The following is a 14,444-nucleotide window of genomic DNA, read 5'->3' as shown; positions in this document are numbered from 1 at the left end:
ATTCTGGTGTGGTCACGTAGGGGTGGTTAGTACATAAGCTTCTGAAGTTGCAAACAAAATTAGGTTCCTGAGGCTATTCCTTAAATCGTTCATACTTATTGCAAAGGGTATAAGTGTTCACTGTCACCATCTGTTGTTTGTGGTCAGGATGACATGCTGTTGCTTTGTTATCTGTGACTGGATAAAACCACTTCTGCTCTTGAAGTATAGTTGATTTATAATGTCTCAGGTGTACAGCAAAGTGATTCAGTTGTGTGTGTGTGTGTGTGTGTGTATTCTTTGTCAGATTCTATTTTGTCAGATTCTTTTCCATTATAGGTTTTTACATATTGCATATAGCTCCCTATGCTATGCAGTAGATCTTTGCTATTTTATATATAGTGGTGTGTATCTGTTAATCCCAAATTCCAAATTTATCCCTTCCCTCCCTTTCCCCTTTGGTAACCATAAGTTTGCTTTCTATGTCTGTGAGTCTATTTCTGTTTTGTGAATAAGTTCATTTATATCATTTTTCTAGAATGCACATATAAGTGATATCATATAATATTTCTCTTACTTCATTTAGTATGTTGCTGCAAATGGCATTATTTCATCATGTTTTATGGCTAAGTAATATTCCATTCATCTGTTGATGGACATTTAGATTGCTTCCATGTTTGCCTTGTATAAATAGTGCTATGAACACTGGGGTGCATGTATCCTTTTGCATTAGAGTTTTCTCCAATATATGACCTGGAGTGGGATTGCGGGAATATATGGCAACCTTATTTTTAGTTTCTTGAGGAACCTCCATACACTTCTCCATAGTGGCTGCAGCAATTTACATTCTGAGCAACAGTGTAGGAGGGTTCCTTTTTCTCTACACCCTCTCCAGCATTTATTATTTGTAGATTTTTTTGATTATGGCCATTCTGCCCAGTGTGAGGTGGTACCCCTTTGTGGTTTTGATTTGCATTTCTCTAATAATTAGTGATGTTGAGCATCTTTTCATGGGCCTGTTGGCTTTTTATATGTCTTCTTTGGAGAAATGTCTATTTAGGTCTTCTGCCCATTTTTTTTATTTTAATTTTTTCGATATTGAGCTGTATGAGCTGCTTGTATATTTTGGAAATTAAGTCCTGTCAGTTGCCTCATTTGCAAATATTTTCTCCTATTCTGTAGGTTGTCTTTTTATTTTGTTTATGGTTTCCTTTGCTGTGCAAAAGCTTTCAGGTTTAATTAGATCCCATTTGTTTATTTTTGCTTTTGTTCCCATTACTCTAGGAGATGGATCCAAAAAAATATTGTTGCGATCTATGTCAAAGACTGACTGTCCTGCCTATGTTTTCCTCTAGGAGTTTTATAGTATCTGGTCTTACATTTAGGTCTTTAATCCGTTTTGAGTTTATTTTTGTATATAGTGTTAGAGAATATTCTAATTTCATTCTTTTACATGTCGGTGTCCAGTTTTTGCAGCACCATTTATTGAAGAGACTGTCTTTTCTTCATTGTCTATTCTTGCCTCCTTTGTCGTAGATTAATTGACCATAAACATGTGGGTTTATTTATGGGCTTTCTATCCTGTTCCATTGATCTATGTATCACTTTTTTTGCCAGTATCAAACTGTTTTGATTACTGTAGCTTTGTAGTATGGTCTGAAGTCAAGGAGTGTGATTCCTCCAGCTGCATTCTTCTTTTTCAAGATTGTTTTGGCTATTCAGGTTCTTTTGTATTTCCGTATGAATTAAAAAATTTTTGTTCTAGTTCTGTGAAAAATGCCATCAGTAATCTGATGGGGATTGCACTGAATCTATAGATTGCCTTAGGTAGTATGGTCCTTTAAAGAATAGTGATTCTTCCAATCCAAAAACACGGTATGTCTTTCCATCTATGTCATCCTCAATTTCTCCCATCAGCCTCCTATCAGTTTTCACAGTACAGGTCTTTTGCTTCCTTAGCTGGGCTTACTCCTGGTTATTTTATTCATTTTGTTGCAATGGTGAATGGAATTATTTCCTTAATTTCTCTTTCTGATATTTCATTGTTAATGTATAGAAATGCAACAGATTTCTGTGTATTAATTTCGTATCCTGCAACTTTACTGAATTCATTGATGAATTCTAGTAGTTTTCTGGTGACACCTTTAGTATTTTCTATGTATAGTATCATGTCATCCGCAAACAGTGACAGTTTTACTTCTTCCTTTCCAATTTGGATTCCTTTTATTTCCTTTTCTTCTCTGATTGCTGTGGCTGGGACTTCCAAAACTATGTTGAGTAAAAGAGGTGAGAGTGGACATCCTGGTCTTGTTCCTGATCTTAGAGGGAATGATTTTAGCTTTTCACTGTTGAGTATGATGTTAGCTGTGAGTTTGTCATATATGGCCTTTATTATGTTGAGGTATGTACCCTCTATGCCCAATTTCTGGAGAATTTTTATCATAAATGGATGTTGAATTTTATCAAAAGCTTTTTCTACATCTGTTGAGATGATTATATGGTTTTTATTCTTCAATTTGTGAATGTGGTGTATCACAATGATTGATTTGTGGATATTGAAAAGTCCTTGCAGCCCTCAGATAAATCCCCTTGATTATGGTATACAATCCTTTTAGTGTATTGTTGGAGTAGGTTTGCTAGTATTTTGTTGAGGATTTTTGCATCTATGTTCATCAGCAATATTGGTTTATAATTTTTTTGGTGATATTTTTGTCTGGTTTTTGTATCAGCATGATGGTGGCCTCATAGAATGAGTTCAGAAGTGCTCCTTTTTCTCCAATTTCTTGAAGAATAGTTTCAGAAGGATAGGTGTTATCTCTTCTCTAAATGTTTGATAGAATTCGCCTGTGAAGCCTTCTGGTCCTGGACTTTTGTTTCTTGGGAGTTTTAAAATTACTGATTCTATTTCAGTACTGGTAATCAGCCTGTTCATATTTTCTATTTCTTCCTGGTTCAGTCTTGGGAGATTGTACCTTTCTAAGACTTTGTCCATTTCTTCTAGCTTGTCCATTTTATTGGCACATAATTGCTCGGAGTAATCTCTTATGATCCTTTGTATTTCTGTGGTGTCAGTTGTAACTTCTCCTTTTTCATATCTAATTTTATGAATTTGAGTCCTCTCCCTTTTTTTCTTGATGAGTCTGGCTAAAGGTTTATCAATTTTGTTTATCTTCTCAAAGAACAAAAGATCTTTGCTATTGTTTTGTCTCTATTTATTTCTGCGCTGATCTTTATGATTTCTTTCCTTCTACTAACTTTGGATTTTGTTTCTTCTTCTTTTTCTGATTGCTTTAGGTGTAATGTTAGGTTGTTTATCTGAGATTTTTCTTGTTTCCTGAGGTAGGCTTGTATCACTGTAAACTTCCCTCTTAGCACTGCTTTTGCTGCATCCCACTGGTTTTGGAATGTTGTGTTTTCATCTTCATTTGTCTCCAGGTAGTCTCTGATTTCTTCATTGATCCATTGGTTGTTTAGTAACAACCTCCACGTTTGTTTTTTACAGGTTTTTTTTTTCTTGTAGTTGATTTCTAGTCTCATAGCCTTGTGGTTGGAAAAGATGCTTGATATGATTTTAATTTTCTTAGATTTACTGAGACTTGTGGCCCAGCACATGATCTGTCCTGGAGAATGTTCCATGTGCATTTGAAAAGAATGTGTATTCTGCTGCTTTTGGGTGGAATGCTCTATAAATATAAATTAAGTCCATTTGGTCTAATGTGTTATTTAAGGCCTGTGTTTCCTTATTGATTTTCTGTCTGGATGACCTGTCCATTGATGTAAGTGGCATGTTGAAGTCCACTATTATTCTTGTTACTATCAATTTCTTTTATGTTAGCATTTGCTTTATACATTGAAGTGCTCCTATGTTGGGTGCAGATATACTTACAATTGTTATATCTGCTTCTTGGATTGATCTCTTGATCATTATGTAGTGTCCTTGTCTCTTTTAACAGTCTTTAAAGTCTATTTTGGCTGATCTAAAATACTGCTACTCCAGGCTTCTTTTGATTTCCATTTGCATGGAATACCTTTTTCCCTCCACTCCCTTTCAGCCTGTATGTGTCTCTGGATCTGAAATGAGCCTCTTGTAGGCAGCAAATGTGTGGATCTTGTTTTTGTGTCCATTCAGTCACTCTGTGTCTTTTTAGGAGCATTTAATCTATTTACATTTAAGGTAATTATTGGTATGAATGTTCTTATTGCCATTTTGTTAATTGTTTTGGACTTATTTTTGTAGGTCTTTTTTCCCCTTCTTTTGCTCTCTTGTGACTTGATGACTATCTTTAGTGTTATGTTTGGATTCCTTTTTCTATTTTGTGTGTATTTCTATTATAGATTTTTGGTTTGCAGTTACCTTGAGGTTTTTGTATAGTAGTCTATATGTATACATAATTAAGTTGCTGATCTCTTACTTTCAGATGCATTTTAAAATGCTTCAATTGTACTCTCCCCACCCTCACAATTACTCTTTTTGATATCGTATTTTACATCTCATTGTTTTGTTTATCCCTTTCTTATTGTGGATACAGATGGTTTTACCACTTTTGTTTCTTAACCTCCCTGCTAGCTTTGTGTGTGACTGATTTCCTACCTTGACTGTATGTTTGCCTTTACCGGTGAGCTGTTTCATTACATAATTTTCATGTTTCCTGTAGTGGCCTTTTCTTTTTTCCCTAGAGAAGTTCCTTTAACATTTGTTGTAAAGCTAGTTTGGTGGTGCTAAATTCTTTTAGCTTTTGCTTGTCTATAGTTTTCGATTTCTCCTTCAAATCTGAATGAGAGCCTTGGTGGGTAAAGTATTCTTGGTTGGTTTTCCCTTTCAACACTTTAAATGTATTTTGCCACTCCCTTTTGACCTGCAGAGTTTCTGCTGAAAATTAGCTGATAGTTTTATGGGCATTCCTTCATATGTTATTTGTTGCTTTTCCCTTGGTGCTTTTAGTATTCTAGCTTTAATTTTTGTCACTTTGCTTCGTGTCTTGGTGTGTTTCTCTTTGGGTTAATCCTGTATGGGACTCTGCACTTCCTGGACTTGGGTGACTGTTTCCTTTCCCAGGTTAGGGAGGTTTTCAGCTATTAGCTCTTCAAATATTTTCTCAAACCCTTTCTCTCGTCTCCTTTTGGGACCCCTATAATGCAAATATTAGTGCACGTGATGTCCCAGCAGTGCACATCCTCTCCTCACTTCTTTTCATTCTTTTTCCTGTTCAGCAGTGATTTCCTCTGCAGCCTCATTTTTTCTAAGTTGCTATTTGTATTTTTATGTATGTGGTTAGTTATATTTCTCAACCTTGGAGAAGTGGCCCTCTGTAGGAGGCATCCTATGCGTCCCAGCAGTGCACACTCCTCTTGTCACCCAAGCCATATGCTCTAGGGTTCCCCCTAAGAGAGCTGTATGGGTCCTTCTGTTGTGGCAGACTGACCACCTAGGCAGTCTGGGAGGCTTGGTTGAGCCCTAGTCTGGTTGGTTGTGAAACGTAGGGGCCTCTGGGGCTAGTGCTGGCTCACTGGTGGGTGGAGTCAGAGTCCCAAAGACTCTGGAAGCCAGATCCTGGGGTTAGTGCCAGATACTGGCAGGCAGAGCTGTTTCCTGGGGTCTAGCTGCAGCACCCAGGGACCCCAGAGCTCACCTGTGGAAGGGGCACCAGTTCCTGACACAGCTGAATACGGGGTCCCGAAAGATACAATGCTGGGCACTGCACATCGAAGGTCCTACCCTCGTTTTTCTTAAACACCAATCACAACCATGCTTGTCCCCTGCTTTAAACCTCTCACTGTGTTCACTAGTCCGTGTCCGGACACCCTGTGTCTCCAGGATACATTTCAGGAGCCTGGCTTACAAAGCCTTTCTCAATCTGGCTCCAGCTGCCCTCACCAGATTCTTCCTTCCTTGGGCCTCCCCCTCTGACCCCATTCTCTGGCCCACTGGTTCTCAGCGAGAGGTGATTTTGTTGGGAGACATTTTTGGTTGTCCCAACTAGAGGGGTGCTATTGGCATCTAGAGGGAGAGGCCAAGGATGCTGCTAAACATCCAAGAGCACACAGGGCAGCCCCCAGCACAATGACTTACCCAACCCCAAATGACAGCAATGCAGAGGTCAAGAAATTCTGCTCTCATCATCCTGGCTTCGGGTACTTCCTTGGATGTGCTGGGTTGTTTCAGGTCCCTCTGCCTGGAGTGCCTTTCCCCACTGGCATACTTGAGGAACCTGATTCATCTTTCAAAATTCAAGTAGCACCTCTCCTTGGAGGCTTTTCAGTCCTTGTCCCCAGCCCTTCATTAAAAATGGCAATTTGCTCTTTGGGGCTGTAGACACTTCTATTGGAGCATCTGTATCGTTCAGCACACTCTTGTCTGAAACAGATCTGTACTCCCACAGTGGACCATCCCCACCCTCAGGCAAGGACCTTGACATTCATGCCTGTAGTCCCAGTGTTCCTTAGCCCAGAATGGAAGGTACTCAGCCTGCACATATGAGGGAATGAGTGGATGGAGAACTTAGCGTCATGGATCTCCTGGGCCATCAGAGGGCTAGGATTGGGTCTTACTTCTGTCTGTATGGGAACCCATCCATAGCAGGTGCTCAGTGAGTTTGTGTTGAGGATAGGTGTGGAAGGGGAGAAAGATGACACATTACTTCAAGGTGAGCCAGGAAGTGCTCGGGCTCAAGGTCAGCACCGTGGGACAGAGAGAGACCTCCAACCCTAACAAACACCAGTGAAGGCTTTCTGAAAGAGGCTGGGGCTGTTCTGGACCTCAGCAGGCAGGATTCAGCTTTGTGACAGGGACTAGGAGAAAAATACATTCCACGGGGAGGGAAAGGCGGGAGCACAGGCTAGAGCGTGGAAGGCTAAAGATTCAGCTCAGGCTTTTGAACGCTAATCTGTGGTAGTTGTGGAACTGAGTTCTTAGCAGGTAACAGGATGAAACAGTGCTTTGGGAAGGTCCCTCTGGGGATGGGGTGGAGAACACCTGGAGGGGGCTAACTGGAAAGGAAGGGTGAGGGACCAGGTAGGAGACCCACCATGGAAATTAGACGAGAGATGAGGCCAGAGCTAGAGCCGCCACAGGGAGGAAGAAGGGCCATCGCTAAGGGGTTAGGCTGGTTGGGGGGAATTGTGTGGCCGGTACGTGTGCAGGCACCTCTCCCTGAGGTAGGGCATACCTGAGATGTGTTGCGGTGGAAATGTTGACTTGGGTGCCTGAGGGCCTTCCTCGGGGGGCGGGGAGAGGGGGCTGCTGTTTGATCAGACTGTTGCCTCTGAGGCTGAGAAGGGAAAGGCTTCGAAGACGCCTCTGCTCAGATGCTGGGAGGCCCCGCAGCCCTGAGAAACCACTGCAGACAAGGGTGGCTTGAGGACAGCGGGAAGGGAGTCCGTTACTCCTTCCCTGCTCTCACTCCAGCCAGATTCCTGGGAAAGGAAATACAATACGCGTTTCTGTATGGAAGCAGCCCAGGAGGGGGCTTCCTACCACTTCGCCCTGCTCAGAACATTCAGAATTATTATTCCAGCAAAGCTTTTATGACTCACAGCCCTGCCCCTTGGGTGTAAGAACCCCTAGCTGTCACCAGGGATGGCGTGAGTCATTGAGTCTGTGCTGGCATCTCATCGCCCTCCCCACAAAAGTGGTCTACAGTCCACGTATAAAAGTACAAAAGGTATAAAAGCTGTGACGAAGAGCACAGCACAGTTGAAAACATGTGGGCCACCTCCTGGACATCTGTTCCACAGCCCCGCTTTGTCCCGTCAGCACCCATGTTGGAGATGCCCTGCAGCCCAGCCTGGGCTCCACGGGTGGCCATGGGCCAGCTCCCCATCGAAGCAGACTCAGGCCGTCACACGTGCCTCTCCGGGCTGCCAGCGCTAAGACAGTCATCACCAGTCCTCAGAGTTGGGAGCGGCCAGGCGGGAGTCGGTCAGCAGCTGGTCCTGGCTGAGCATAGTCTGAAAGGACACGGCCGAAGGCACTGTTTAACAGCGTTTTGGTCAAGGCTGCCCTGCGGCCACTGTGTGGGAAGCAGTGGGGCACTGGGTGTGGCCCTGACTCCAGCGCCCTGTAAGTTCCTGGTGTCCCAGGCACCCCACGTGTTGGGTCAGAATAGACAACACCATCAACAATAAATTGCTCCTACCTTTAGAAGTAAAGTTGCTATTTCAAGGCCACCAAAGGCCTATAGAAGTGATAAGGGTAAGGCTGGGTGAATTCATTTCAGTGTGTGAGCCAAGAAAAAAACAAGTTGAAAACAGTGATCTTGATTGGATTCGGGGAGACCCGCCCCCCCGCGCCCTCCTTGACCGTCTTGCCTTTGGATCCAGCCTTCATAACCTGCCTCAGTAAATCAGCAAAGGCCTCAACAGGCTGGACGCTGTGGCCGGTGGGCTCAGTGCTGGGGCTGTCTAGGAGCTGTGAGGCCCTGGAAGGCACAGGGCCTCAACAATGTAAATCTTTTTTGTGACTGGCCTTTTACTGCCAGCTCCGGGCTGCCTAGCAGCCTTGCAAGGAGGATATTAGCCCTGCTTGACAGATAGGGAAGTCAGGGCTCGGAGAGCGAGTGACTTGCCCGAGGTCCCAGACAGGGACCAGGTCAGCCTCCCTCCAGAGTGCCTCCTCTCCCCTGGTCCAAGCTGCTTCATATGGTATGACTTGTCCCCAATGGACATGCCAGGATGTGCCTGTGGGGTCCATGAAGCCAGAGGCGCGATAGGAAATATGCGCCTCCTGGGTGGAGAGGGCAGAGCAGTGGCCACCAAGCCAGGGGCGAGGCCTGGGCTTTGGGTTGACGAGGCAGGTGACCCAGAGCTGCTGAGCATCTTGGTTTCCTCACCAGCCTTGGGCCTGGGAAGAGGGCCTGAGACCTAGCACACCTTAGCTGGTTTCAGCTCAAGGCTGGCAGCAGGCCGGCAGTGAAGGCCTCTGGGCTGCTTTCCGTCTCGGCTGGTTCAGGCTCCAGCCCCAGCCCCATCTGCTGTCCGCCAGCAGAGGCCCTGATGCCACAGGCTCTGGAGTAGGCATGGGGGCTGCCCCAGCACCACCCCAAACGCCCAGGGCCTCCCCAGCACCTGTCCTACTGTGGAGAGAGGGTCAGAGTCCTACCGTGAGGCGGTGAATGTCTTGGGAGAGGAGCCCTATCTGCGTCAGGGTGCCTTCCGAAGGTGCCATCTGTAAAATGGGCAGCAGCCTGGTCAGCACATGTGGACTGAGCTCGTGATTTGCAGAGGTGGCATGCAAGTCCTATCCTGCTCAGGCATGCTCCGCAGGCGAGCAGGCAAGGAGTGAGCCAGGCCCTGAGGAGTCACCGGTGGAGCATATGCTGCTTCTGTCCCTGGGGAAAGGCAGAGCCTCCAGTGTCCCACACCATCACACACACACTCTTCTTTGTCCCCACCCCGGCACCAGCACTAAGGGGACACAGGAATAGGACACAGACGGGCCCTGTCAGAGCAGCCCTTTAGTACAGGTTCAGTGCTCCAGCTATTTCCAGGAACAGAGGGTGGCAGGGATGGAGGCCTTCAGGATGCTGAACACACTGAAAATTTCTGGCACCAGCAGGACCCGACACTGATGCCCCAGTATAGGCATAGCTAGGCATCCTCAAGGAGCTGCCAGGGCGTCCTCACTCCTAGGAGCCTCCCTCCTCTCCTTCTCAGGCAAATGCTGGCCCGCTCCTTCTTCCCCAAACCTACTTGGACATTGTAGATTTGCCCTTCGAGGGCATCGAGTATAATCCATCATTTTATAGGTGGGAAAACTGAGGCCCACAAAGTGATACAGGCCTTGCTTGAGGCTGCACAGAGAACTAGTGACATAACAATTCCATGCGGGGTTTGAAAGCAGGCACATGCAGAGATTCTCCCACCAGGACACGATAAGAAACAAGGGACAAAGCCTGCCCTGACTGTGGCTCTAAACTGCAGTGCCCAGGTATCAGCCCCGGGGAGCACCTGTCATTCAGTGGTCCCGGCCCTGGGATCAAACAGCAGCCATGCCAGCTGGCAAGCCTGTGCCCTTATCTCTTGCTGGCTGGACTTCAGGGGAGGCCGGGAGGCCATGGCCTGAGACTGATGGTAGTTTAAGAAGCAAATTTTCACATCGCCTCCATCTGGGACAGAATCAGAGTGTTCAGATTGGGGTCATGAGGCCCTGCCCCATCCGCCAGACAGCTATGATGCTGCCGTCGTGCTTCTGCAGATGAGGCCCGGGGACCCAGTAGAGCCAAAAGCTGCACTGGGACTAACTGGGATCTCATGAGCAGGAGCCCAGACCGGCAGGCGTGTCCCTCCCCCTGTCCTTGGCCAGACCTGTCTGGAAGACCCATCATTATCAGTTAGTCAGCCTCTAAATCAGGAGGACAGGTCTGTGCCAGCTCCGCCAACACAGACCAGCCCCCACGGGGTTACAGGCCCAGCACACACGGTCAGTCACAGCGGAGCGGCACAACACATGAAAGAACAGAGGGCCTTTCCAGCAAGGCCACCTGGTCTTCCCACGCCCCCTTCACTAGGTGGCCCATCCCGCTGGAATGGAAACCAACTTTGGGGTCTGCACGACAGACGTGACCTCCAGCCAGGATGTGAGCCGCAAAGTGCCTCTGAGCTTCACACCGGGCAGTGGAGCCTGAAGCGACACCACAGACTCCAAAGGATGGGGTCCCTCCTTGCTCCAGCCCCTCACCCAGGACACCCACAAATCCTGAGCCAGCTCAGCAGCGTTGGCTCTCGAACTGCACGACGAGCAGCACTCCGTCTCTAGATGCGCCCAACTCACTTCCCTTGACAAGATTAAAGATATGCTGTGCAGTTTGTTTTCTACATAAATACAGGGTTTATTACCAGAAAGAAGTGGCCGCCTCTGAAGGAAGGCACAACAGTTCCACTGTCACTGGGGCGGAAGTTCCTGCTGCTGTCCCTTCAGCCTCAGCCAGAACTGTGGTCACAGGCCTAAGGCACTTGGGAATGCCCTCAACGGGGGCACAGCTGAGGGGCCTGAGAGCTGAGCCTCTCGGGATTGTCCGTGGTCTCTGGACCTGTGTCCAATCTCAGGTGTTGCCACTGGTGCTGAAGGTGGACATTCAGACTTACTGAAAACGTACAAGCATCTTTATGTCTTTCTTCCTGAGTCCCCAAGGCTGGCCCCTTAGCAAAGATGCAGCTCCATACCTGGCCACCCTCAGGATTTGGAGAAAGACTGGCCCACGGGTACACAATGGCTGGAATGTTTTCTGCAAGTCATGCACATACAGAGGGGGTGAGTTGCAGTTACATGGTGACACACACGGAGTTACTGTGAGCTCTCAGGACACAGACAGTACAGGTGACAAAGGCATCAGCTAATCTGTCCCACCTGGTCCAGCCCATCCAGTTCAGGGGCATCGAGGGGGCTGAGGCCCTGGTAGCCAATACAGACCCTGTGACTGTCACCGACACTGTTGCTGGGCTCCACTGGGCAAATGTAGTCTGTCGATTCATCGAACTTCTTTTTTCTTATGTTTCCAAAATGTGAGAATCCCAGTTTCCTTGGCTAAAACACAGCAGATACAAGACTATGAGAAAGAGACTATCAAGCTAGTGTGCAGCTACTACTGACAATACATTTTAGAACAGGCTGACGAGGAAAGGAATAAGGCAAACTGCTTCCAGAAAAACTCTTAACAAAATAGAGCTCCTGTAAGCAATTGCCCTTGTGGGGAAAAGCCAACAGGTAAATCATCGTGAGCAAGCAGAGCTGCTCCTCCAAGACGCCGTGCCTGAAACTCTTGCCCTGCTGTCCTACTAGTGATGTTCACATTGCCCGGGGGAACTGGGGATTCCCAGAGGCTGCCACAGTCTGTACAGAGGCTGAGCTCAGAGGACTTGGTATCACACGTGGAGCACTCCCTGCCTTCTGTTCACAGCACCTTGGGAAGCCACATGGACAGCCCTAGGTGGCCCTTCCTCCCTGCTCCAGCTTTGTCCTGAGTTGGCAGGACAGCTCAGGCAGGTGGAATGGGCTTTGTGGGATTCAGAGCCTCAGTGAGCGGTGCTGGTGCTTGGATGACCTCAGGACCTCTGGATGGCTGTGTGCTGGCCACCTCCACAGCACAAGGTGACCACGGCTGGCTACCCACAGGGACACTCCTTATGTTGGCAAGACAGCTTAGACCAGGACTCCACATGGCATGTGGAATGCAGATGGGTCTGACCAAAGGGAACCCACATTTGGGAACTTGTCTGCTTTGCACAGCGAGTCAAGGCAGCATTGGGAGAGAGGACCCGATGCTGCCTGTATGTCATTTCTGTGTAAAGAAACCGGCACACCCTTGGACTCAAGAGTGGCCGCAAACTGGGCTAACAAAAGTAACAAAATCAAACCGAAGGTAGAAACCAAGGCAGAAGCCTAGAGAGCCTCCTTGTCCAGGCAGCCCACTTGGGTTTGGCTCCAGGCACTGAGTCAGCTGCTACACAACTCAAGGGCCAGAAGGCAGGCCCCTGTGGCCACCCCAGAAAGGGCCTGGCAACTCACCCGGACTTTGGCTGTGGTGGTCAGTGGCATGTAAGCAGGTGAAGTCATTTTCTCTCGCTTCTCCTGCTCAGCCTCAGGGCCAATCAAGGCATTGAATTTGGTGGTCAGGTGGCGCCTGAGGAGTGTCTTTTGTGGTGGGATATTGAGAAGCATGGCCAGCGTGTCCCCAGTGAAGCGTGGCTCCAGGATCTGAGAAGAAACCACAGACAAGCCACCCAATGGCGACCACCAGTGGCTCTAGGTGATGACACTGAGAAACAGGCCCCCAGGAGCCCGGGTGGCCCCAGGGCAGGGGCTGAGGCTCATCCACTTGTCCTGTGTCCCCCTCCCCTCTGTCTCCCTGGCACAGGGCCTGGCTCTGTGACCGACCAGCAGAGAGCTGTGCCCTCTTAGATAAGGCTGTCTCCCAGGGTCTACTCTGGAGGACATCTGAGCCACCCCTTCCTCCCTCCTTTCCCTGCTGGCTTTGCCACTTGACAGATGAGTGCTGATGCAGATCGTATCATGACAAGCAGAAAGGTACATTTTGGTGGCCTCCCCCTCCCTCCCAAGTCCTGTGTTCCTCCAGCAGCAGCTGGAGCTGCCTGGTTAACAGGCAGTTCTCATGCAGCCTTTTTCCTGGACTACTCTGGGTCTGTGGCTCAGGAAGTCTTTCCAGAAGCCATCTTGTTTGCATGAAATCTATTAATTCTCAGCCACAAATTATCAAATTCTACTTTGAGACTTCAATTTATGCAAGGGGTTCAGATGAAGTATCAACATTTCTTACTGGGATGCCTGTCTAGCCCTTAAGACATCAGTTTCTGAATACCCCAGGTGTCACTGAGGCAGGTGGACCAGCCCAAGGAGCCACTCACAATGAGACCTCCATGGACGCCACTCCCACGAAGGTTGGGTGCATATTCCGCCAGGTCCACGGACCGCAACCATTCCATCACCCTGTGGTTGGACCACTGCACAACTTCTGAAGGAGAAAGGTTACTCTGTAAGAGAGAGAAGGAGAGTGGAGAAGTTAGGCCTACAGGTCCCACCAGGGTCCTCTGTGGAGCCAGTCCCTGTGAGTAAGCCGGCCCCGAACGCCTTGCCGAAGACAATCCTTACGCCTACAGACCCAGGCCTCCAGGCCAGCTGGCTGAGAGCCCTCCCAGTTTCCAAGAAATAAAGCTCTCACTGAACTTGCATGATCTTCTACACTGAGATATCTGATTCCAGAATCCCGTTACTCCCTGACTCTGGTTACTTTGGGACTAACACACGAAAGCATGGAGTTATTCATTCAGTGATTCAACAGAACTTTAAAGAGGACTATCAGTTATGAGCTGAGTGTTTTATAGAATCAAGATCTCACTGGTGTGGCCAAATGTTTTGGGCGAACACACATTAAGATACACCTGAGTACCCTCAAGTGGCACCTGGGTCTTCAAAATGCCCAGCAGTGTGCCTAACACATAGAAGGTTCAAAACGTGTTTGTGCAACAGGGAGAAAAGAGGGGATGGAGAGTAGAGATGAATTTTTAATCCCCTGGAAAGCTGAGTTACTCTTACAGCAGGGTTAGTCTTGGCTCCCATGAACATAGGAGACGGCGTGACTGACAATCCTGTAGCTTTGGGGCCCACCCAGAACTCTGAGGTTCCTGGGACATTATCAGGGAATTCCCCAGGATTTGGGTTGCTGTGTTTACCTCCACCATTTCTTCTCTAGCAAAACCTGATCATGGATTCCCTGTGCGCCTGGGGCTGGAGGTCAGTTAATTTTCTACCATTGAGTAGGGAGATCTATTCTGAAATGTCTGGTTACTTATGGGTTCCTCTGCCTACTTTGACACCGTCTTTCCATTTTGTCTTGCCCTTCCCTCTCCTTTGCTCCATTTCCTCATCTCCTTTAATCATTATGATGGCCTTGAAAGACTTGCTGCTACTGCTCTCCAGCCCATAAGCATATGTCTCCCAACAGGAGGGAGGA

The 14,444-nt window shown here is 47.5% G+C and overlaps 1 protein-coding gene across 9 annotated transcripts in view; it reads right to left on the bottom strand.

Moving 5' to 3' along the window:
- Positions 1–7,593: 7,593 nt before the first annotated feature.
- LOC132493189 (synaptotagmin-9) overlaps positions 7,594–14,444 on the bottom strand; it is a 391,713-nt gene continuing 384,862 nt past the window's right edge. For 4 of the 9 annotated variants that reach the window (XM_060103493.1, XM_060103496.1, XM_060103494.1 and 1 more), the window contains 5 exons: positions 13,339–13,464; positions 12,482–12,670; positions 11,324–11,500; positions 9,077–9,142; positions 7,594–7,926 (listed from right to left, as the gene is read on the bottom strand). In XM_060103493.1, the coding sequence (XP_059959476.1) occupies positions 7,858–7,926; positions 9,077–9,142; positions 11,324–11,500; positions 12,482–12,670; positions 13,339–13,464 (627 nt within the window). In that variant the 3' untranslated portion in view covers positions 7,594–7,857. The remainder of the gene's footprint in view (positions 7,927–9,076; positions 9,143–11,323; positions 11,501–12,481; positions 12,671–13,338; positions 13,465–14,444) is intronic. The other 5 variants (XM_060103488.1, XM_060103489.1, XM_060103491.1 and 2 more) reach the window with 2 other exon arrangements.

Source organism: Mesoplodon densirostris, chromosome 7 (genome assembly GCF_025265405.1).
Source record: "Mesoplodon densirostris isolate mMesDen1 chromosome 7, mMesDen1 primary haplotype, whole genome shotgun sequence".
Classification (NCBI taxonomy): domain Eukaryota; kingdom Metazoa; phylum Chordata; class Mammalia; order Artiodactyla; family Ziphiidae; genus Mesoplodon; species Mesoplodon densirostris.
The sequence above is the reverse complement of the archived record's forward strand: the minus strand, read 5'-3'. Positions and strand labels throughout refer to the sequence as shown.